We start from the raw sequence: 25559 nt of genomic DNA, 5'->3' as shown, positions 1-25559 counted from the left end.
GGGAGGAGGAGACGGACTCATCACTCAGCAGGCCCCCCAGCCTTCTCCAGTGTTTCAGCAGTGCCCGGGAGAAGGGCTAAACCATTTGCACGAGGAATGACGTGACCCAGGCACGCACTTTCTACTGATGCACAGAATTACGAGGAGGCTGGGATTCTTGATAAAAGAACCCTTGTCATGATAAATAAAAGGACAATCAATTGTTTTTTATATTTTTTATTTGGTGTTAACTCCACAAGAAAACAAAAAATCAGTTACTCTGGTGTATGTGAACTCAGAACAATACAACCACGGGGAAAAACTCTCAGCCCAGGAATGGAAAACTGATACTCAGTGCTATGGAAATGCAACGCGCTTCATACCACAGTGCGTTTCAGCGTTTTGCCAACTTTTTAAAAAATGCTTTTTCTTTGTGATCATCCATTCACAAAACTAAAAACCACACTTTCAACTCTGTTGCTGAAAGCCTCTGGGCTTCAGCCACTCAGCTATGAAAACAAATAAATACACAATCTGTGAATCCCCTTGCCCACTTAGAATCCACCCCCGTCCCCTCGGAAGGTGCAGTGTCTTCCCAGCAGCGTGAGGAAGGCCACACCTCTGCCACCTGGAGCCCTTTCTTGATAAAAAGCAGCTGTCCAAAATCAACTGAGCTAAAGGTTGTGTCTGAAATACATTTATTTGGTCTCTGCTACATAAGCAACGATTTCTAGGATGATCGTCACTGTAGTGATTTTAGGAATTTACAACTTCCAATTCTTTTTTGCCTTTGCTGTTAAATTATATTTCAGTGCAGATGCTAATCAATTTTTAGGAAGCTCCAGAAGAAAGAAAAATACATAAAACCTTATAAAGTCTGTAAATAAATAACAGCAACATAAAACCTTACACACGCACACACACACAAACCCACTTGAAAGTGTCAAAAGATGTGCTGTATAAAAACAAACCCTGACACGTGCTGAGATCAAACCCGACGGGCCACCAGGTTTCTCACGGTGAGGACACAGAGAACCTGGGATATGACTCCACAGTCTAGTCTGCCATGGAGTTTCTGCGTCATCAATTAAGAAAAAGGCAACAAAACCCAAAGCTTGAAGCAAATCATCTATTTCTCAGCCAGTTCAGCTCCCAGCTAGTAAATTATATGTGTTTATTGCCTGCCAAAATTAGTGAAGCTGTCTTGTACATATTAGACTTTTCTGCCGTTCCTGATGTTACAGACATGTTAAACTGATTTCACACATTAGGTTTTTTAAAAATAATGAGTTGGTTAAAAAAGAAAAACACTTTAAAATGTTTAGGTTTTACCAATATTGCTCCCCCCAGCTTCAGCCTGTTGCCCAGCGGCATGAAGGCTCCAAGGGGTGATCATTGTGAACGGAGAGAACTTGTCGAGATGGACTGACCCCTGGGTTCCCAAGTAAAACGGGAAAGCGAGTCCCATGAAGCAATCACACAGGTATGGGAGAAATCGTTACTCTACCCGCCCCCAACCCGCCACACACAAAACATTCTCTCAAACACAAAATGAGATCTAAGCTATCCTAAATCACAGCCACAAGAGCAGCTAGCTGCAGCAGCCAAGGTGTCTTTGGGGTGATGAGGTGGTCTTTACTGCATGTCAAACATTTACAATTTCAAGTTTTGGGGGCTTCAATTCAATGTAGGTCACCAGAAAATCATAATTTGCAACTAAGGTCCTCACCAAGTTTTTAGGACTCATTGCAAATAGCTCTGAAAGGTATCTTGGTGTAAATGTAACTGCAACATGAGGATAGGTGGGGGCACTCTCACCCCACCCCGCCTCATAAGCCACCCCACCCCGCAAAGCCTTGGCTTCTCCAGTTAGCAAGCAAGTCACAAACCATAGTATCATCCATGATACTTTAGGGAGGAAAATCCTAAGACAGAAAACACAGTATTTTGTAAGTCTCTAAAAGCACACCCTTGCGGTTCCTACATCAAATGTACATGAGCTTTTACTGAATGAAGACCGTGGATGAGTCACCCATGCTTCCCTCTTGCCTTCAGAAAGGCACTGATCCATTGCAGGGGTAAGGATGTGTATCCCGGTTCTTAGAGAACAGAGCCTGAATGTCCCAAAGCTAAAGTCTCTGAAGAGCAGGAGAGGGTGCTGACACTGCAGTGCCACGGTGTCAGGTCACGGTGATGCGGCCGCAGGCGGGGGGAGAGCCGCAGCTAAGAGGCAGACAGCAGTGACGCTCCTAAGACGCGCACATGCACACCCATTCTCGAGTGGACAACACAATCTAGTCTAGTTCAAACAGCCAAGAATTTAACAGCTTGGAAAAAAAAATCTTCAACAGGATAGCTGTCCTCAACTCTAAAATAAGCAAGAAGAGAAAGATAATTACTGATCTGAATCAGTTAATTGAAGAAGAAACCTAAGTTGTTGTTTTAGATTAACAGGCCTCACAAAAGGGTAATTTTCCATCACATATTTTTAAAAAATAATTTGTACTACTCTGCAGGTTTAGAGATGAGTTCGGGAAAAGAGTTCCTCTTCACTGGGGTCCACCCACTCGTCTCCGCCTTCCGAGCCTGTGTCCCCCGAGTTGGAGCTGGCACTGGAGTATATCTTTCTGCGGAAGCCGTTTGATTTTGCTCCAGAATTTCTCTCTCCTGTACACCTTGCTTCATAAACAGAAGACACCTAAGATTAAAGGAACAATTTTCAACAGATCAAAAGCCAGATTTTTTTTCAAAAGGTCCATGTGAGATACTTTTTAAATACAGAGATTAAATAACAATGACTGATGCTTTCCTGTGGAGAGTTACAAAAATATGAAGTTTTACTGTTTCAAAGCAAAACAAACAACTCTCCTCCCTGATCCATAAAGAATGCAAAACGCTAATTCTCTCTGTTCAGTCCCTTTGACAGATGTTGCATATGTTAGGGCCAGATAAAAACAGTTCTTTGAGACCTACCAGAGGCCAGGAACTGGGCTGGGCACGGGACTCCACTGGGAGGAGAGACGTGGCCACGCCCTCCCGGGGCTCACATTCCAAGGGAGAAGACCACAAGAAAACCAACCAACAAAACCTCACACTACCGTGATAAATGGGGTGTAGGGACCCACAGTGGGGGGCACTTCAGACAGGAGTGGCAGGGAAGGTAGTTCTTTTGAAGACGGGCGCCCTTGCCTGAAGGCCGAGAAGCAAGCCAAGCAGCAGTACCAGCCAGAGCTTGCCTGGGACCTTGGGGCTGAGCTTCTGAATTGAGGTTCTATCGGTATCTGGTATTTTCTAGGGAAAACTGTTGTGTGGGACTGTCCCCCACACCGGATGGTTAGCATCTCTGGCCCCCGGGACACTAAATACAGGTAGTTAGCCACTCCCTAGTCATAGTAACTAGTAATGCTCCCACCAACCCCATCATAGTATTTGGCAACACTACCCTCCCCTCCCACACTAACTAGTAATGCTCTCTCCCATCTCCTGAAGTGATTAGCAGTGGCCCCCCAAACCAGTCATAAAAACTAGCAACACCCCCCGCCCCTCTGCCCTGGGCCAGTTATAGTGGCTAGCAATATCCCCCAAGTTGTAGCAACTAGCAAAGCCCCCCAGTCATAGCAACTAGCAGTGCCCCCCGCAGTCACAGTGGCTAGCAACATTCCCCCAGTCATTGTAACTAGCACCTCCCATTTTTAAATGGCAATACTGTGCCGGGTTGAGAAGCCCAAGGTAGGAGCACAGCAAGAAAGCCACACTAAATGAGGGACATGAGGTCAGAGAGGCACATGGGAGCAAACACACTGGGCCTCACAGGCGTGGCGGGGAATGTGGATTCATTCTCCGTGAAATTGTGGTTAAGAGTGTGGGTCCTGGCGTCGCGTGTGAGGCTCTCGGCTCAGGGCTGCCCTCGGTATGTGGCCACGTGGCCTGAGTAGATGCTTCTGAACCTTTCTGTGCCTCAGATTCCTCTTCTACAAGATGGCGTGTTAACAGTACCTACCTCACAGCGTTGTTCTGAGGACTAACTGGGGTAACACTTGTGAGGTCACTCTGCCTTGCTGTGTGGAGAGAAGACCGGAGAGGGACAAGTGGAAGCAGAAAGACCAAGGAAAAGCCCAGAGCAGCTGTCCAGGAGAGGGAGGGTGAATGAAGTGATGGACATGGGAGAAGAGGAAGGATCTGAAATGGCTGAGGTGGGATGGTCAGGACTGGCAGACAGACTGTGTATGGAAGGTGAGAGAAACAGGAATGAAGCACGACTTCTGGGTTTGGGGACTAAAGCTGGTGGGTGAACACGGTACCATTCACTGAGGCAAGGAGGCCCCAAACACCAGGCTTGACATGTTAAATCTGACACATCCCTGGGCAGTAGGATATAGACACCAACACTATAGGGTGCTAGGGGAGGAAATTCTCACAGGACTCAAACTAACTCTGACAATCATCACACTGAGAAGATTAAAAGGTTCCTTAGAGTCATTCGCTTGCCTGCCTAAATGGGCAAGGTCGGGGCCTAGACTCACCCAGGCACAGGCCCGGTACCAGCCCTCAGGGAGTCACAGGCGGTAGGGAGGCAGACATGCAGAAAGAGAGTGCAGTCACATGCTGTGGCTGTGACAACAGGAGGTCTACACCGGGTGTGGCCAGGGCACACAAAGGGTGGAATTTGCCCCATGGGGGCCGAGAGAGGCAGGAATGGGCGCAGCAGAAGGCCTCCCTTGTGGTATACTCTGACAGATAGGGTGCCCACCAAGGATTCTGAGAGGGAGGATAGGGTCAGACTTACACGAGGAAATGCCCACGGGCAGCAGTGGGAGGGACAGATTCCAGGGAGAGGGGAGATGATCTGGGAAGTCCTGGCAGTAAGTGGTTGAGGTGGGAGGCGATGCAGACCCATGGAAGGGTCACAGAAGAGAAAGGTCACATCTGCAGGGCTTGGTGACCTGGGAGGGGTGGCTCACAAGACTCCCAGGTTTCAACTTGAGCGACAAGGGATGGTGCGTGGCTGTTTGTAAGTTAATAATAAGGAGGAGGACAGTCCACTTACCCTATTAAAATCTAACAGACGCTCTTCATTACTGGGTATTTCTTTAACATCTGGATATTCTTCTATACCATTCTCTCCCTTGGCATTTGTATAACATTCTTAATCATTTTGAATGGAGAAGGGAAAAGAGGGAAAGGGGGGAAATTCCATTAAGACACAGTTGTGAAACATACATTCTTGTTTCATTTTTTGCTGAAAAGTCAGATCAGTTAGGCCTACGAACACTTTGGAGATTTTAAGCAGTCACTAAAAGCAGACATGGTCATCATCAGCCAGCCAGGTGTGCATGAGGAAAACACTATGCCAATTTAAAAATTCTTTTAACGACTGTTTATTGCATTTTTAAGAAATAGGCCAGCATAACAATACTTTCCCATTAGCCCACCATGAGATATTCCTTCAATAATCCATATTCACACCTATGATGTGACAGGCCCTGGGAAAACAAGATAAAAAGACTGACAAGGTCTGAGCTCTCAAGAGTGTATGTTGTATGGAGGGAGACAGACAATGCACCATATATATGCTCATAGAACACATGAACAAAGGAATTTCAGACAGGAGGAATTGCAATGGAGAAAACAAAACAGAGTAACACCTTTGTTTGTTCTTTCTCAACTCAACATGATACTAAACTACGCACTTATTTTATCTGTGGCATAGGGAAGAGAAATGAGGCCAGTAGTTTGGGTAAGTGGCTCACAGAAGGGGATGAAACTATAAGCTGGAATTAGAAGGAATCAAATAAATCATTTAGTCCAATGGTTCTCAACCCTGGTTTCCCATTCAAATCACCTGGAGAGCTTTAAGAACGGTGTGGAAGCCCAAGCCCCCATTTGAGGTTCGGACTGAATTGGTCTAGGACAGAGCCCAGGGATCAGCATTTTCTGAAAAGCTCCCAGGTGATTCTGATGCACAGCCAAGGCTGAGACCCGGTGGTCTTGATCTAGACCAGCCCCCTATTCACCTTCGCTCAATGGAAAGGCGGCTGGAGCAGAAACAGTGAAGAGTGCAGAGACCTTGGGCGGGACCAGATTTGGACCCAGGCTTTGACATCACTGTGTGTAAGTCCTTTAATGGCCCTGAGCAGCTGTTTCCTCAAAACTGCCCGCAGTAGTTACCATGAGGCGTTCATGAGACAGTATGCTACCCCGTGTGTGATACCAGAGAGGGCAGGGCTGGCACTCAAGGACTGCTGTGCTCTCTGCCGCTGGGTGGCGGACCTGTGCCAAAGCCCCACACCCCACCCATTCGGCTACCACTTGTCCTAGGTGGCGTCAGTGTAGTGGGCAAGGGACTGTTTCCTTGACTGGGACACGCACACAGATGGAGCTGCATCCATCACACCCCCGCCCCTTCATTCTCTCTCCCTGCTTTAGGAATTCCGTGTGCAAAAGGAGCTTGTGACGCTGCAGGCATCGGGAAGGGGCAATTTTGATTTTCATGACCCTCACAGTGACAGCTACCATGCTCTGGCTTATGACTATGTGCCAGGCACTTTACTCTTCACAAGTACCCTCTAAGGGGGGCATTACTTTAGCCTCTTTTTACAGGGAACGGAGGCACTTGACTCCAACTCAGTTTTGTCTCCTGAGCCCTTCATTGTTATCTATACTGTTTCCCTACACGACTCTCTCTTTAAGACTGAGATTATACATATGCTTAAAATGAACCTTCCAAACGTTTAGAACCTAGTGCATGAGCGCTGGAGACTGCTGCTCAGGACACATCTGCCGTGGCACACAGTCTGTAAGGCCTCTCTGGTCTGGCTTCTTGCTGCCTGGCGGACCTCGTCCCTCACTGCACTCTCGCACGGTTCCCCCTTTGCCAGGCACACTGGAGCACACCAAATGCACTCTTCCCCTGCATCGGCCGGTGCTTCTGCCTGCTACCTCTCCCTGCAGGTAGCCCCAGCTGTCACATGGCTCGTGCCCTTATTCCCTCAGGTCCCTGCTCAGATGTCAGCTGATCAGGAGGGCAGGGACTCGGTCTGTGTGCCTCTGCATTCCCAGTGCTCGACACAAGACAGGCATGTAAGAATTATTTGCTGAGTGGATGCAAATATGAAAGCACAGTGAGGCTAGCAGGCAGCAGAGTGCAAGGAGCTTGGGCTTTCAGGCTAGATGGACTCCCGCACTGCTCTGGGCAGCTGGGCAATCTGCCTCACTTCTCAGCCTCCATCTCCCACCTTCCTGTAAAAGGCGATGATCCTCCTTCCTCCAGGGAGGCAGAGAGCTTCCAGGTCAGCCCGTGACTCAAGGCAGAACGTGCCTACTAATCATTATTAGCAACCTCAGAAGCCTCAGGAGCAAAGACACGAGTCCCCAGTCACTTCTGCTGAGTGGGTGAGAGGCTGTTTTCCTGGCTAACCCTCTCCCGAGACTGCACACCCCGACCCCCCTAAGATGAAAGAAGGCTGCTTCATAACATCACTACAAAGCAACTGTGCAGGGACTTAACTCACAGCTGTGAGTGAAAGGTCATTCAAAAGCCTGGTCACCCTTACTTATCCACTGAGAGTTTCTCTATATGCCACTTCACCAAAAAAGAAGCATCATGTACTAACAATCATTTACAGCACCTACCAAAGGACTGTACAGATACCAAGGACCCAGAGCTGAGACTTGGAACTGAATTCCTTACTAATTATTGAAAAAAAAACTGGGCAAAGGGTGCCAAGATAGCCCAAGACACACTAACAAAGCATGAACTCTGTGCATTTGAAAATCATCATAAGCCCCCACAGGCGTTGGTCCTTCTCAACCCTCAGGCCCGGCCTGCTGCCACATCCCTCTCTCCCTCCTGGCACTCCTTGAATGGTCCTCTCATTGCACTGCTCTGGGACACTCAGCCCTTCCTACCTGTATTCCCATTAACTGTGTCTGTGACTTCTCACTCACCCAGTGCACCAGACTGGACATACGTCAAGGCCAGGCTTGTGCTCCTATCACCCTGGTGTCTCCCTGGACACCAATGCAAACAGCTGCTGTAGAGAGCAAAGCTTCTGAACCACAAAGAGATGGCTTAGACTTGAGCCTGAGCTTAATGGCTGATGCCATGATTCTGGGCAAATTACTAAACCTGAGACTTAGCTTCCTCATCTGAAAACCAAGTGTGACATCTCACAAGGCTTTTGTGGGGGTTATATAAAAGAAAAGATTGTGGGCTGGCCCGGTGGTGCAGCAGTTAAGTTCACACGTTCTGCTTTGGCGGCCCGGGGTTCGCCGGTTTGGATCCCGGGTGCGGACATGGCACTGCTTGGCAAGCCATGCTGTGGCAGGTGTCCCACATACAAAGTAGAGGAAGATGGGCATGGATGTTAGCTCAGGGCCAGTATTCCTCAGCAAAAAGAGGAGGATTGGCAGCAGATGTTAACTCAGGGCTAATCTTCCTCAAAAAAAAAAAAGATAAAAGACTGAGAGCACCTTGTAAATGATAAAGGGTGACACAGATATTAGTTAATGGACGAGCAACAGGCATTTATAAATGCTATTAAATAAACAAAGATGCTAAAAATGTGCTCTCCTTATGACCCAGCAAACCTCTGGGAAGGAGGAAGGCAGGTCTGGGGAAGCTTCATTTGTGCCCACAGAGCAGAGAGGCAAACAACCCCGGCTGTGGCCCCGTCAGCTAAGGCCGGGCAGTGCAGGCGTCCTGAGCGCCGGGAGCGTGCAGGCATCCTTGGCAGTGAGGGACGTTCCTCGCTCCACAGAATGATAAATTCACTAGGGAGACCTGAACATGTAAATGCTAACAAAAGATTACCTGCCCCTCAGGGCTCTGACGGGAGACTATTAAATAAACGTTGTAGCTGAGAGCAGCCCGGGAGAGGGCAGCAGTCTGGACAGGCTCACTCTCTTGAGCTAATCCATTTAGGGTGCCTCCTCAGTTCCCACGTCTCGCAGATTTTCAGATCAAGATTCTTTATAGCTTCTGGGTGTGTCCACCTGGGATGCCCATAGACTAAAATCATCTTCACCAGATCTGCTCCTGTTCCCAACTCCCTCTGTACCCAATCTCCCCTAACTCCCTCCTGCTTTTCACTCTTCAGAGAAAGTCATTCAACAAACTCTGGCATCCTCTACAAAACCTCTGGATGTAGTTCTTTTATCTGTTCTCCCTGTGCCTTAGTCCAGGCTCTTATCCTGTCACTCCCAGACCACTGCAAGAGCCCGTTTCAAGTCCACCTCCACTCTGTTGCTAGCATTGTTTTAAAACACACACCTGACCTGACCCCCCCGCCCCAATGTGGAATACTCCCAATGATCCTGAGTTCCTGCCTGGTAAGCTCTACCCAACTTAGCAGAGCTCCCAAACCTCCTGACAAGCTCCGAGGGCCCAGAGGGTCCCTATTCCCCAACTTGCCACAGACCCTCCTGCCTTTGTGCAGTGCGTTCTCCTGGGGGCTGTCCTGTCCCAGCCTTCCCCCGGGCGCCTTCCTGAAGGCCGATGCACAGCTCCCGGGAGCTTGGACAGATCTCGTCAGGGCGGTACTGCTTCTATGTACTCCAAGCGCTCCCCACGTCAGGCTGCGGCTGAGTCCAAGGGCAGAGTCCAGTTCTCCTGTGTCTCTGTGTCCCCAGTGCCCAAAGAATGCCAGCCACACAGAAACCTCTCGGGAATGTTTTCTGGACTGATATTCACAGCAAAAGGATTTATTGCTCTTAATGCATTAGAACTCTGAACAAATGAATGAATGACCTAATACAGGTCTCCTTACCTTCACACTCCGATGCAGGAAAAAGAGGAGAGTACAAAGCTTTTTCCCACCAGCTCTGTTTTTCTTGCCTTCTATTCATTCCTTGTACATCGGTGCTCAGTACAGGAAACTTTAGATAAAACCAAATACAGAAAAAGTTTAAAGACTTTCAGAATAAAGGAAAAAATCCAAGCATTAGCTATGGACTATAACCCCAGGATTTTTAAACTGATGAGTTTTTTACTATTCTAGACGGGTGATTAAAAAAGCCAAAGGGGTCATAGCATATAAAGGAAGTTTTTCTTAAGAAGCACTTATATTGGAAGTGGAATGAAAGTCTTTAAAAAAAAAAATAAAACAAAATTCTTACAAGGCAGAAATATCTAACAGAAAATACCCCAAAGTAAGGCAAATTTCTAGCTTTTGGAAGTGCAGAGAGGTTAAAGGGACGGCCCCAAGTGCCCACTGGTGTAAGGCACTCTAGAGAAAACAGGGAGGCCTTCTCCTTCACACACTCAGGCAGCAGGGAGTCAAAGAAGAAGAAATGGGCAAAAGGAGATTTTAGAGCTAGAGTTACTAACTAAACGTCTTTATAACTGAATTATCTGCTTCGGCGAGAACCAGAAAGAAACTGAGACTAAAACCAAATAATAAACCTGAGAATAATTCAAATTCAAAACATGACATACTCGTTAAAATGAGGGAAGGACTCCTGAGAGCAGGAGAGATCCATACTCTTTGCACCTCCATGGTCCTGGCAGAGCAGAAGGTGCTCAGGCCCAGAAGGGGGCTCCAAGTCTGAATCCTGGCTCCATCCCTTACTAGCAGAACTCTCAAGGCCTGGCTGGACCCTGCCCGCCCACCTGGGCAGTGAGGATTGAACGCAGCGTGGCTAGTGGTCGACAGACAGCAGCTGTCATTAGTGATCAAGGCGTGTTGCTGTGACGTGGCCAGCTGCGGTCACTACGTGCATCCTGGCGTGCCAGCGGTCAGGGCAACCCTCTTCCATGTTCCTCCTTCACTGTGCCTGACAACAGGCCTCCCAGGGTCAGGCCTGATCTTGGCATCTTTGCCCCGCCACGGCTCCTAACACTCTCAACAGACATCTCCTCAATGGAGAGGCTTGAAAACACTGCACACATCTTTACTGTTTTAAAAGACATTTCATTACGTGTTAAAGCTTAAAGTCTGAACTGTTTTAGCAACTAATGATCATCAATTCTCTAATAGGATTTTGTTACTCTCTTAAATGTAAACTATTGTGTAGGTCTAAAACTTTTTGATTTAGTAATGTGTTGTTTATTATTTAACTAAATGGAAAACACACTTCAAAAAACTTTCATTTTCACTTAACTTTTCAGACATACTCCTAACTTAGAAACTGAAGGAGAATTACACTGTCTAATCGGGGTGGTCAGTTAACCGTCACTGTGTTCTCCTGCAGCTTATTCTAACAATAAAAATTAGTACTATTAGACAAACAGATACCAAGGCCAACAGAACTGACAAAGCTAAGCTTAATGCAAATGAGGCCAGCAATATGCAAGATCTGCAGTTAATTCAAAGTGACTAACTGCACCTGGCACACACGCACAGCGCCCTAAGACCCCTCCAGAAAGGCCTTATCTTCTTCCCAAGGTGCATCTATGCTGTGAGATGACTATGCTCAGGAGGAGCCAGGAAGGTTCCCCGGGCAGGACTCTCTCCACCATCCCCAAGGCACTACTGAGAGGCGGATTCGGAGGCAACAAGTTCCGCCTGAGGAAGAAAGTGTCCTGGGCAGGCTGCGGAAGGATCAGTGTTTTATTTCTGTGAGTGCAGTTCTTCTGCTTATCATTTCAACCTTTCTTGAGACTGTGGGAATGGAGGCAAGGGGAAGGGAGAGAGACGTCATCATGGAGGACCGGACACGGGTGGGAAAGCAGGCTGGAGGGGGTCAAGGCACCACCGAGGGGCTGGGTCAGCATGAAGGAAGCGGAACCAGATGCTCAGCTTCTTAAGGGCAGGGACCACATCTATCTATGCGCATCTCCAGGCATAAGGCCTGGCACAGAGTAGAAGTAGATACTCAATGTCCGCTGAGCTGAAGAAACGGTTCCGCCTGGCCTAAAGCCCCCGTCGATCTAGCATGCCGTTCCCGCTCTCTCCTGCTGACACCACTGTTAAGCTCAGGCCAGCTTCTGCAATAGTTCCAGGATGTTTTTCTATGTCCTTCGTTTGCGTGTCAATCCTGATGGCAGGGACTTATTTGTCCTGTTTTATGCTACACTATACACATATTCAGTAAATATGTATTATTTTATGACATCTTTCCACTTAACTATTTCTAATTTTTAGGTTGCACAGCAAAGACAACTATGCTTTGCTTAAATAATGTATATGTACTGTATTAATTTAACTTCTGGTTAGGTTGAGAATGAAAACAAGAAAGAATGGAAGAAACAGAAACAGCACAGACCATCGCCCTGGAGGAACCAAGCACAGCTCTGCCTTAGTGCCACTCTCCCTGTCCGTCTGTCCCCAGAGAGCTTCCTGGCTCACCTTCTCCCCTGCAAGCTTTCTTCAAATTCCACCTTGGCAAGGAAGCCTGCCCTGACACTCCCATTCCACCACACCCCTTTATCCAGCTCTTCTCCTCCTCTCCCACAGCACTGGTACCCTAACACACCATACACCTTTGTATGTTCATTGAATGGAACTCCACAACGCAGGCATCTTTGTTCCTTATCGCCAGGCACCTAGAACAGCACCTGGATAGAAGAGGCTCTTAATCAGTATTTGATGAATGAATGAAACAGTGAGAAAAAAAGAGAAGACATAAACTGAATCCAGAAAGCCTGACCAGAAATGTTTTTAGCAACAGATGTAATATTCAGTAATTCTTTAGAAGATGGAAGTTAGGTAAAGGCTCACAGCTTTAAATTCTCACTAAACATTCTTAGTGCTGACAGAGAGAGAGGTGTTTGTTGTTCCTCTTCTGAGTTTTGCTCTGGGAGTAGAGCCTGCATAGTACTCCTCTGCCACAGTTCTCAGTTATTCAGGTCACAAAAGGAAAAGAAGAGAGGAAATGTAAATGAAGAGATAAGGAGAGCAACAGAGACCAACAGGAGACAGGGCACGGCCTGTTCCAAGTTTCATTTTACAGACAGGAAGCACTGGGAAGAAGTGGGGCTCTGCCCCTTGCACTGGCACCCGGGGCAGGTATTCCACTCCTTTGGGCCTACAGGTCCTTAGCAGTCATGGGGGGAAATAAACCTGAGGCAGAAGGTCACCATGGGCATTCAGTGGGATAACGGTGATAAGGCAGAGTGGGCACAGTGCCTGGCACAGGTGGGTTGCGTACCACACCCCCTGGATGGCCCCCACTCCCTCTACTCATCAAAGGCCTTCTGACTTCCACAGCACATTGTCTGCTGGGCAAAATGGCCTCCCCTCCTGGACTGGACTGTAAATTCCTGAAGACAGAGACTCAGCCTTCTGCTTCTTTTCCTGCTTCAAAGCACGTGGCACTAAGTCGGTAATCAAGTAAATGACAAAGAGAACACTTTTGCCACAAATTTATGCACAAATGGATACCTGAGGCACACGCTGCCATCCCTGGCTTTCCATTTTATCCCTGAGAACCATGAACTACTGCTGGCAGCTGCCCTGCACACGCGTGTGGTCTGAAGCCAGGGGCCCGCTTGCTTGCACTGCTCCTTCTGCCTAGGGTCCTGCCTCCTCCTTTCTGCCCCCGCGCACTCAGGTATGTTCACAGAGCCGGCCTCTACTCTCACAGGCCGGGAGGGGTTCTCCTCTGGGTTCCCACAGCATCCTGTGTTCATCTCCACCTCACCACCCACCAAGTTACCTAAAATTACGTTTGTCCAAATGCCCTAAAAGATAAGGAACTGGCTAGGTAAATCATGGTACATCCAAAAAGTGGAATAGTATGCAGAAAATAAAAAAGGAAGGGTTATTGTAATAAAGTGTCATTTCAGTAAAAAGAGAAAAATAGGAGGAAACATATGTAAATATGTATTTGCTTATACATGCATAAAATATTCTCGGAGGATACACCACAACTCATGCTTGTGGCTGCTGCTAGGGAGGGACCTTTGCACTGTGTATACACCCTCTGTAACTTCTGAATTTGAACCATACAAATGAATTATCTATTTCAATTAAAATAAATTATCTGTTATCAACGGGTCTTCGTGCCTGGACTGAATTCCTCGAGGGCAGGGACGATGCCTTGTTCATTCAGGCACTGATCTTAGCGATGGGCATGTCACAGGGATTCAATAAATATCTGCAGAATTGAACTGAACTAAGCTTTTGAAAAGAATAGTAATCCATGCTCCCGGGCCTCAATTCTATCAGAAAGCCTACATTTTAGTCCACTTGCTCTGAAACAGGCAGGCAACGAGTGACCTTTAAAACAGGGCTCCTAGACTGCTCTCTGTAAAGACTGCCCTCAGTCGGCAAAAGGGGGAAGAAGACCCTTGTAGGAGCTCCCAGAGACTGACCAGGCAGTGTGAAAGAGTGGAAAGGAACAGCGGCCCCAAACTGTCCCTTCAGGACACTCTCTCAACCCCTCCACACCTCAGATGGATCTATGAAACGAGCTCTGACTCGGCTCTAAACTGTAGTGACACTGCTGAGAAAGCAGGGCTGAGAGTACTGACAACACCTAGACCATCAGACAACCCCCACTATCCTCTGAGGACTGCACTGGCAGCTAAGGCCTTTCAAGACAACCCAGAATTCTGATTACACACAAGTACATCAACATACTAGAAAGCGAAGGAATATGGTAGTGCTATGATGTAGAATCTCGCTTCTTTCCTCTTTTTCTTTCTTCCCAATCTGGAACCAGGGGAAATACAAAGTACATAAAGGAATATTTAAGGATGAAAAGCAGGCCAATAAACAAGCAGATAAATGTTAACAACGTTATTGTTTTTTGTTCTCAGCAGTTCATATTTCAGTGTTTCAATGGGACTGAATTCATGTCTAAGGATCTCCAGGCAAGCTCATTAGAGCAGTGATTCTCAAGTCGCCTATGGGGCTTCCTACCATCGTCGCATGCACTCAGGTCCACTCCTAGGCACCGACACGACACATGAGTAAGGCACAGTCTGTATCCATAAGAAGCTTAAAATCTAACGAGAGACTTTAAAGTAAATAAACAAGTCACAAAAAATGGAAAACGCAATAAAAAAAGAGGCATAACGTACATGCAAATGAAGAGAAGGAAGAAATTATTTCTGATGCAGGGTGGGGTGGAGTAGGGGAGAGGAGGAATGCGGGATGTGTCAGTGAAGGAGGTGGATCTGAAGAGAGCCTCACGGTGTGGGCAGGATTTAGCCTGAGCAGGTGGAGCGTGCAGAAGAACAGATGGGAGGGAGGGGCACACTCATCTGCACTCCAGCCACAGGTGGCACGACTTCTGACCACCTCCAACTGTCCTCTCAATAAGCTGTTCCTGGAAAAGCGCCAGACACTGCTCTATCAACTAATGGCTGAAAATGGGCAGAGCACTATGCTTTTTTGTGAAACACATTATTGCCCTAAGTGTTATTTCTTGTACAATCAATTTAACCTCAAACCACTTCTTAGGAATAGTCAAAGGGTACAATGACTCCCATTAACAAAAGTACTACGCTTCACGTCATTTGACAGACCTAACACATAATTCACATGGCTTCAGGAATATGCACTTTGTACAAAGCAAGGGACGTGTGTACAGGTTCTGTAGAAGCCATTTTGGTGTATTTAGATTATGGGTTAACTTTTACATGTACCACAATATATTTCAGAGAACTCTAGACTGATGTAATTTATTTTACAAGTAAAATGTAAGTTTTAATAAACTGATCAAAGTTTCAGAGGCAGTTAGATAAGCCTGCTACTTAAAGAAAGCCTTTGCTGCTAGTTCTGAAAAGCAAAGGACCTCTCGAAGAGTAAACAGCCACTTCCTGATTCACAAGCTTTGTAAGCTGGAAAGCTTATATATTAGGTTTTGCTTTAAGCGTAGTACCTGCATATTAAGACAACACTTAAGAATCTCATATCCTATGATTTATTTAAAAATGTCTTTTCTCTGCAGAAAATGTCTAGTGTCTACTTCGAATTTATGAATATCAAATCCATTTTAAGTCCTTTTGTAAAACCATAAGAATGCCAACTTTTAAGACATTTAAGCTAATTTCCCAATAATTTAACCTTATCTTTCACTGCCTGATATGGCTGTTCTTGGATTACAGTCTGATCAAATCCTTCTACCAAATACCCACACACACAGACACATACCTCTTCCAGATGTCCCGAAGAAACTGGATTATCTTCATAAGCAGGGAACTGACAACCTGCTTTGCAACTGCAAAAATTATTAATTTCTTCCTCGCATTGTGCCATTATTTTACAGTTTGCTTCTGAGCTTTCTAAATTGATTTCCAGAGATTCATTCATGCTACATTCCAAACACTGATTCTGCTTTCCGACTGACAGAATCCCAGCTGATTCCTCCTGGGAATCCAGTGATGTCTGAGCACTCTTTTCCATCCCAGATTTTTTTAACCTGGGAAGGAATCTTCCAGACTCAAGCTCTGATTTCCCATAGTAATGGCCTTCTTTCTCTGCATCTTCTTCCAGTGGTTTGAGGTCTGCCTGTGGATCTTCAAATGCGTCAACTTGAGAAGGAATGGGAATATTTGCTTCATCTTTCTCAGATTCAAATTCCGACTCGCTCCCTCCTCCTGGTGACAGTTCAGATGCAGAAATTGGGCGAAAGTGAGTCCTAGGAGAGATCCGAATAGCCCTGTATTGTGTTCTGTCTACGCCACATATCCTGGGGTGAAAAACTTCACTGTCTGAATCAGAGCAGAGGATTGACTTCGGTTTAAAACTAGGGCTGAAAGATGCAATCCCTTCGGGTTCAAATGAACATTCTACGTGAAGAACTTGTGAAAATGGATTGCTTAAGTCAAAAGAAGAGAAGGAATATTCAAGTCCAGGATCTTCAACTTGAAAGTTACCACAAGCTCCTAGTAAGTCTTCATGGAAGATAAAAGAAAATCCCTTATTTAATCCATTTTCCCCACTCTTCGGTTGATCGTTCTGTTCAAATGACACAAAGGGTTTCCATAACTGCCTGTGACCAGGAGCAAAACTGTTTCCTGGGGTCATAAAGACATCTGTACCAGCTATCGTCACAACGTCAGAAGCCGCACACTGTAACAAGCTTCCTTTTGTGTGACTGGGGGGTACAACTGCCCACTCCCCATCGCTATTAAAGGTTTTGAGTTCTCCGTAAACCCCTCCGAGGATGAACGCATTCTCCTTGTCTTGGGCTACGTCCCAAGGTTTAGAGGGTGTAGTGTAATCACCGCCGTCCACCTTCGATAGCTCACTAGAAACAAAAGCTCTTTTCTCCATGTTCTCTTTCTGTCCCTCCCACAGATGATATTCTGATCTCTGCACAGCCTTATTAGGTTCCTGGAGGGTCTCCATTTTAGCTTCAGCATCCAAACAGCAGCAGTAGTTATTTACATCTGTTGAAAACAACTCATCATCAATTCTTTCTATTTCTACCATAGCTACAGAATTGCTATCTGCCATCTTTGTCCAAATGTCTTTAATAACCCCTGAGCTGTAGCCATCTCCATGTGGACTGCTTTCACTACATACTTGTGTAGTTTCAAATGTTTTGTTTTCTGTTTTTTGTTCTAGCTGAATACCACAGACAGATTCTAGTTTAGATTTTTTTTTGAAAACTAACGTAGGAATTTCTCCTAAAGTTCTACTGTTTTGCTGGCAAGTTTCATCTTGCAAAAAATCTAGAAGGTCTTCATCTACATAATTTGACGAGACTCTAGGAACTACATAATTAATATCTTCTGCATTAAACTGCGTTGATTCTTCAAACTGAATATTTAATGTCTCATTGTCTGAACGTGTTTCTTCTGAATGGGACCATGGACTACAAGTTCTTGTTGAAAGATTAGAACAGTGTTCATTTTCTTCAAAGGCACTATTTTTGGTCCATATTAGCAATCTAGACTGTGTTTTCCCAAGCATATTAGCACTAGAATCTGTATTTTCATTTCCCAAGTTGAGTGTTTCAAAAGAAAATGGTAAAACAGAATTACTGCATTGCACTTCAAACACTGAAAAACAAGAGTTTATACCAGATCCTTCATTAATATCTGAAAAGAGCTCTTGATTGCCAGCAAGCAAATGCGGATTGAGTGCTGTGCTGTCTAAGATTGGTGAGAGTCTAATTGGAGAATCTCCTCCAAAACTCTCTCCATCGGCATCGCCAGAGCTAGATGAACAGCACTCCCAGAACTGAGCCAGATTGCTAAGGTCTTGCAGGAATAAGCCCTCAGCACCTACAGAGCTGGTAGAATCTGTCCATATTGCACGTTCCCCTTGCAACTCCATTCCATCTAACACTATGCAACATTCTGCCTCAAAATCTGTTTTCTCTTTGCTTTTTTGTCGAATCATATTCAAAATCCGACTTTCTCCTTGCATTGTTTCTGAGGCACCAGGATCCAACATGGATTGATCAATATCCACTTCATAGAAGTGTGTTAATTCTGATAGATGAATATCATCCAAGTATTTGTTGCCCTCCGGAAGAGAACAGAATGAGGTCCCAGTGAGGTCAATATCCTCATTTATAACTGCAGGCATTTCTACAAAATGACCATCAATGAAAGTACCTGCTGCGAGGTATGTTTTATGAATATTATTGTTGCTGATACAAAGACCGTGCACTGATTCAGACAATTCTTCTACTGCCTCTGATGTCAGATCACTTGTATCTTGTCTGTTTCGGTATGTGGTCTCTAATTTACTTTTTCTGCTCAAAGGAACAAAATATTCAGCAATTGGTTCAGTATACCACAACGGTTCCTCTTTATATTCTTTGTCGTTTCTGCTCTCCATGTAGAGGTCTCTTCCTTCGGCGCTCCCGACGTCTCTTCTCCCCGCCTCCTTTGCTGGTCTTTTACCCCGTTTGCACAGCTGTCTGACAGAACCACTGCTGCTACTGCTACTGCTTCCGGCATGAAGGTTTCTTTCAGCCTTTTCGCCATGTTTCAGTGAAAGCCTGCTTTGACCATTCCGCCCCTTTTTGTTCCGAATTTCCCGTGTCTTGTGTCTTATTTTCACACACTTCATGGATGCTTTTAATTCTCCCTGATTACCACTTGAACTTGAGCCTGCTTCACTAGAGCCGGAAGACCACGAGCGAGGGCGAATCTTTCCTTCGGGTTTATGTCGGATTTGCTTTTTGTACACGGCAGGCTTTTCTTCCATTGTGCCATGACTAAATTTGTTCTCCTTCTCATTTTGACTTCTGCTCTGGGTTTTCTCGTGGGCAGTGGTGGATACGTCATTGCTCCTTTCCCTGATGACTTCCCCTTCACTGTTGCACTCCTTGGGAGAGGATGTGTCTGTGCTAGCTGGTGGGGCTGTGGATGATGAAGAAGAGCTAGAGTAAGAACAGACTTTAGACTTGTTCCATACAGTCATGATCTCTTGCAGGCAAACTGGCTTCTCAGAAAGTGGTGGAAATGCTTCATAGTACCTGAAAAAGAGAGTAGAGTCCAAAAGTGGGCATATTAGATATAATAAGACAACATTACCAACTAGAGAAAGGGGCTATTTCATTTTAACAGTCAACATTTACATCATCCAAGAATTAACAACTTTTAAATAATTAATAATATCATAAATTACGCTCTACATTTAGTCCAATGTATCAAGCACCAAGATAAGCACTATAAGAATACTAAGAAAACACAAGATGACAGTTTTTATCTTCAAAGTTTGAATTTTAATCAAGAAATGACAGGTAACAAATACAACATGGTGGAAAGAATGTACTCTTTTGATAAGCGATACCTAAATTTCATTCTCAGCTCAGTCACTTACTATGCTTGTGACTTTAAGCTAATTATTTGATGTCTTGGTCCATTATTTCCTCTACTGTAAATGGTGACAATATGACTTACCTCACGAGGCTGCTGTGAGCATTGTAAACAGATGTAGCTGAAAAGCTGGATAGCTAAGAAGTCAAGAGTATGAGCTCTGAAGCCACACTCCCTGAGTGCAAATCCTGACTCTGCCACTTATTAGCTGTGTGACCTTAGGTATGTTACTAACATCTCTGTGGCTCAGTTTCCTGACCTTCAAAATGAGGGTAATAATACAACCTCACAGAGTTGTGAAGAGTAAAGGAATGAATATGCGAAACAAGTCAGAACAGCACCTTCCTAAGTGATTACTGTCATGATTGTTATTTTTTCTCAGGAGGCTAGCGCAACGCCTGGCATTAAGCAGGCCCTCAGAAACAGGAGGGACCATGGTGTTGAACTGTTCGTAAGAGATGATGCTGGTGAGGCCTAGAACAATCAGAGAAAGGAGAGCGCAGCTGAGCCTTGAAGGTCCGGAAATGCAGCAGTTCAGGGAGTACTAACTGTGAGACACGGGAACTTGTGTGAGGACATGAAGACACACGCATGTTGTGCTTGCGGAACTGAAGCCTGATTAGACCAGCAACTACTGGAAATGCAGGGTAGGAAAAACCAGGGAGGCTGGTTTCAGAGGGCTTGAAAACTGGAGGAAGAGTTTTCAGTTTCCCAAAGAATCCAGAGTCAGGCTGGCTAGCAAGGGAACTGTTGTTTTGGGGGCAACAGTCAAGGTCACACAAGAAGTGATAAAAGGCCACGTTTTCAAAGGGCTATACTTGACTTTCCTTTCAGTCTATACCAGAGCTGTCCAATAGAAACACACTGTGAACCTCACATGTAATTTTTAATGTTCTAAGAGTCACATTAAAAGTGTAAAAATAAACAGGTAAAATTAATTTCAATAATATAGTTTTACTTAACTAAATATATCTACAATAATATTTCATGTAATCAATATTAAAAAATACTAATGCAATATTTTACATTCTCTTTTATACTGAGTCTTTGAAACCTGGTGAGAATGGCACACGTGCAGCACACCTCACTTCGCAGCAGCAGGATTTCAAGCGCTCAACAGCCACAGACGGCTATGGCCACTCCACTGGACAGTGAAGGCCTACACAAACCAATTAAATTCTTTTCCTTAAGTTTTAGAAGTTCAGAAGATTCAAATAAAATGTATAATAAGGAAGTCTGCTTATAATGCAGCTGATTTTAACACTAACCATTTACAAAGAAAGAACTTAAAGCATGTTTAGGAAGCAAGTTTGACAAGGTCAACGACTTCCCCACATTCCCTTTGGAATCAGCAGGGGGAACCTTGTGTGTAAAACAAGGATAAGCATAATTTCCTACAACTGTCTCAAAGGACTAGTGTAAATTTCAAGGTGACAGTACATGAATGGACGGTAAATAACCTCATTCATTCATTTCACAAATATTGAGTCAATATACGTAATAAGGATAGAACCATCTTATTCACCCTCGAATTCTCAGTGTCAAGCACACAATAAATGCTCAATAAATGTTTCCTGGATTATAAAATATGAAACCAAATAGATGATGAACAAACACCTGTAAACCCTGCAGCGGTTAGCAGCCTGAGTCTCACAAATGCACACGTCATCACTGAAGACAATCTTACGTACATTTCCACTTGATCCTTTGCTGTGGGGGATAGTTCTGCCTCTGGAGAGGGAGACCCTTCTAACTTTTTGTGAATCTTCTCTTCTGTTAGGAAACAAAAATTCAGAAAGATTTGTCTTATACCTAGCTAATAAATATTCCTGTTTTTTAAAGTTTCACAAGTAACTTTAACAGCAATTATATAGGCTTTTGTGGCTTAAAAAGAACTCTATACCAGTTTGTCCTTTTAACAAAAATTTATTTCTTCAGTGTGCCGCAGGGAATTCTCTGGCTAAACCACATTAACATTGGGCTGAGAAATGAGAGTTGTTAACCTCATCACTGATACAGTGCTCCGGAGGCACTTAATTAAGAGACTGAAATCCCCTGTGTACTTATTAATTACACCAGAAGGAGAGAACATCTGTTTAAGATTCCAAAAATATTTTCTCACAAAATTCTGCACTCATGAACTTTATATTGACTCATCTTGACTAATACTAATCAGCAAAGAAAATTCTTCATTACAATTAGCTCTGTTACTTAACATCTAGGTGAGCAAGGGCTGTGTTTCAACTAAAATAGAAGCAAAGGGCTAAATTCTTAGCTCAGCTCATGATACCGCCTTAGATTAAAAACAAATACGGCCTGCCCCGGGGCCGAGTGGTTAAGTACTCGTGCTTCGCTTCGGTGGCCCAGGGTTTCGCTGGTTCGAATCCTGGGCGCGGACATGGCACCCCTCATCAGGCCATGGTGAGGCGGCATCCCACATGCCACAACTAGAAGGACCCACAACTAAAAATATACAACTATGCACCAGGGGGCTTTGGGGAGAAAAAGTAAAAAATAAAATCTTTAAAAAATAAAAAAAACCCAAAACGAAACAAATAAACTCTGCCCTTATAGGAAGGCTAAAGACTTGGAGGGCAGCAAAATGACCAAGAAGAGGACAAGGAAAACAAAGATCTTTAACCTTAACATGTAGCTCTCATTCTAAGGGCTTGCAAAAAAAAGTTGGGAAAAGAAGTTATGAGGGTTCACGAATCAAAATGACTTAATGAGCTTGTCAAGTCTGCCTTTCCAAAGAATTCCAGAGTCAAGGCAGAAGTTCCTTCCAACCTTTATCAACATCTTGCAAGGCCTTGACGTCAACAGGCAGATATTAACAGGGGGGCAAGGATGGGAAAGAAGACAAAATATTGCTCTCGATCTCTGAGCTTCAAACAAAATGACATGTCTCCTCTCCCTGAGGGCACCTGTGGATTAGGTGACTCCTCTGAGAAGAGAGACCTGACCAAAGTGACTGCCGAGGGCTGACCCAGAAGTCACAAACAGCTGAAGACGTTGCATGATGCTGGCCTGGCGACACACACCTAACACAAAGACTGTATTCTCATAGTTTCTTTTTTTGATCAACTCTAAGATTTCTCTCCATCAGATTCCTCAGTGACTCTCCCCTACTGTGCGCAAACACAGGCCCTGGCGCAGGGCTCTTACCTTGCTTGTTCTGAAGGTCTTTCAGTCTGGAGCAGAGCTCCTCCACTAACGTCTCGATGCCAGAGCTCTGCATGAGGACATAAATACATATTAGTTTACCACCAGGTATGTAAAAATCAGGTATTTGTATACTTTTGTTTTAATATAAAGGTTTTCTAAATCTTTCACATTCCAAAGAAATACATGATCAATACTTAAATGAACACAAGAATTAAAATGTTACAGGTCTGTAGATCCTATTTAGCATACATATTTTACTAATAACGAATAGTCAATGGTATTTACTGATAAAATATTAATGTATTTCCTAGAACGGCTTCTGTCTTCCCAGGGGTATAGCATCTTCTTCACGGGGCAGACTAAGCACCTAAATGCCCATCATATGGCTAAATGTCAGTCACCATCAAAAACATTATTCAATGTGAGCACGGTCTTGTACCAGACTCGATATAAAGAAAAATCACAAAAATCTCATCTTGGTCCTCTAGGAGCTCACAGACTAAAGAAAACAAGGTGATTTTTTTCTTTTTTAAAGTGAACACTCACGACTGCAACAAAAAGAGCAATATAGAAAACACATGCCAATACTGTGACATATGCTGAATGTGAAAGCTGTGTTAGCCTCTATATAGAACTGGGATAAAATTTAAGGAGAGTACATGGAAGAGTCTGAAATTTGGAGGATAAGAGTCAATCTTTAAAGAAAAATGAATGTCGGAAACATGCACTGCAAAATAATCTTTCACTCTGTTGACTTTCAAACTTTTAAAATTCTCACAAGAAGAAACAAAACTATTTCACAATGTACAAAAAAAGGTGAATGTATTTCCTAGGAACCTTATATTTATTCAGTGGCCAAAAGTCCTATTTAAACTGGAACTGAGTCTCTCTAGGTGGACACCACTCGAACACATGCACATGACTGCTCACCCTTCGCCCTCATGGGGCCTTGAGGGGCTAAAAATAGAAATTCACCCCATTCACCTAACTCAGAATGACTCAGCACAAGTATTACAGACAGCCTAAACAAGAACCCACAGCTCCACAGTCTGAGCAGCAACAAACACATTACAATGAAAATGTTAACTGCAAATATTGATAATTATATTCTATCCGCATCATATCACAGCTTTTAACAGGGAGACGGGACAGAGGGAGACAGGGAAATGGGCCAGGAGAGAGCTGTCCTTTCCTTAAAACACTCTTAAAAACCATGGCAGATATTAGTGATAAACACTGCTCTGACTACACAATTCCATCAGAAAGACTCTGCTTACCATAATGTTCAAGGTGTGATGAGTATGGCCGTTTTATTCAATTTTCTCCAGATCGTGAACCTAACACCCGTGTCAGCTGACACCCTGCTGCACGCTGTTCTGTACAGCAAGCCTATGTCACTGGGTTTCTAAACCCAGTACCAGTCTCCAGCGCAGAGCACCGAGCCTCTGGGGATTGCTCATTCAACCTCCTTCAGAACTCAAAACGGCCGGCCGTTTAATACGCCACAGAGAATGAGCATTACCACCTAGTGACTACATACTATTTTTTATGCTTTGTCTTGGAAATTACTTCCACACAAGTGTAACTTTTAGTTGTTCTGGATAGCAATGCAGCTTAGAAGTATATACATTTGCTCTCAAACATAAATGGCATAGAAATGAGGAGCTTACTCCTTAACTCTGTGCATAAAAGCAAGCTCTACCCATCAGGCTTCTGTCTTATTGCCTTGACTACTGCAACAGCCTACCTACATAGACATATATATATATATGTATATATATGTGTATATATATATATATATATATATATATATATATATATTTTAATCATTAGACCACTGGCTTATCATAATAGTAAACTGAGAAGCAAAAGTGGGTATCAGAAGCAGCCATTGTCATCTCCTGGCAGGTATTCCAAAGTGTGAATTTGGAGCTGTTAATGAGCTTTCCCAATCACAAGGTAAATTATCAGATAATTTTAATAACCATATTTTAATAGTATACCATATCCAGAAGGGCACTTAAGAATACTGAAAGCCTACAGTATCTTGAGAAATAAGGGAAGTAAATTATACTTATATTTTAGTGACAACTCTAAGGGAGAATATGCTGTATGTGAAAAAAAATGGTAACATTCAACCACTCAACTTGTGAATTGCTGTTCCTGACTATAAAATGGATAATATCCAGTCAGCTCCCAGTATTGATAGAACACGTTAAAATTCTCTGCAAACCGTAAGAACACTCTAAAGTTCAAGTCACAGTACTCCAGCTCTGAAAGCCCTGAACCAGTGACTGGCAAGTTTCAGGAGATGTTCAGGAAGCAGTCTTCTGAATGCACGACCATTCACTGGTTTATCAATTACTCACACATGCATTCACTCAGTCAGTCAACAATCGGTCAGGAAGAGCACCCCAACATGTCAGGCTGCACACCCAGAGAGACAAGGTCCCTGCCCAAACAGCACTTACATTCTAAGAACTCTTAACTTCTCAGAAGACATGGCGAAGTGGAATGTATTTGGCCACATACTTACTGGACAGCAGGGTTTATGTGTTGCTCGTAGTCTCTGAACCCAAGACCACTACACTTTCCTCTCAAGATCTGTGAGGGTAAACTAAGATGACGGACATGTGAGGCATCCATCAGAGTACCTGCCACAGCAGTCACTTAAATGTTGGTGTCATTTCTAGATTTTGTATATGTTTTCCATTTTCCAGAATCTCATTTTTGGATTCCTCTCTTC

At 44.5% G+C, this 25559-nt stretch overlaps 1 protein-coding gene across 14 annotated transcripts in view; it reads right to left on the bottom strand.

The window, feature by feature from the left end:
- Window positions 1–200: 200 nt before the first annotated feature.
- KIAA0232 (KIAA0232 ortholog) overlaps window positions 201–25559 on the bottom strand; it is an 81542-nt gene continuing 56183 nt past the window's right edge. For 5 of the 14 annotated variants that reach the window (XM_070613329.1, XM_070613330.1, XM_070613331.1 and 2 more), the window contains 7 exons: window positions 22814–22880; window positions 21340–21421; window positions 16020–19305; window positions 14502–14573; window positions 9747–9855; window positions 5027–5124; window positions 201–2677 (listed from right to left, as the gene is read on the bottom strand). In XM_070613329.1, coding sequence (XP_070469430.1) covers window positions 2498–2677; window positions 5027–5124; window positions 9747–9855; window positions 14502–14573; window positions 16020–19305; window positions 21340–21421; window positions 22814–22880 — 3894 coding nt within the window. In that variant the 3' untranslated portion in view covers window positions 201–2497. Of the gene's footprint in view, window positions 2678–5026; window positions 5125–9401; window positions 9660–9746; window positions 9856–14501; window positions 14574–16019; window positions 19306–21339; window positions 21422–22813; window positions 22881–25559 lie in introns of those variants that run through there. The other 9 variants (XM_070613334.1, XM_070613337.1, XR_011538345.1 and 6 more) reach the window with 9 other exon arrangements.

This window comes from Equus przewalskii, chromosome 3, assembly GCF_037783145.1.
Source record: "Equus przewalskii isolate Varuska chromosome 3, EquPr2, whole genome shotgun sequence".
Lineage (NCBI taxonomy): Eukaryota > Metazoa > Chordata > Mammalia > Perissodactyla > Equidae > Equus > Equus przewalskii.
Note: the sequence above shows the minus strand (reverse complement) of the source record. Positions and strands in the feature narration are given on the sequence as shown.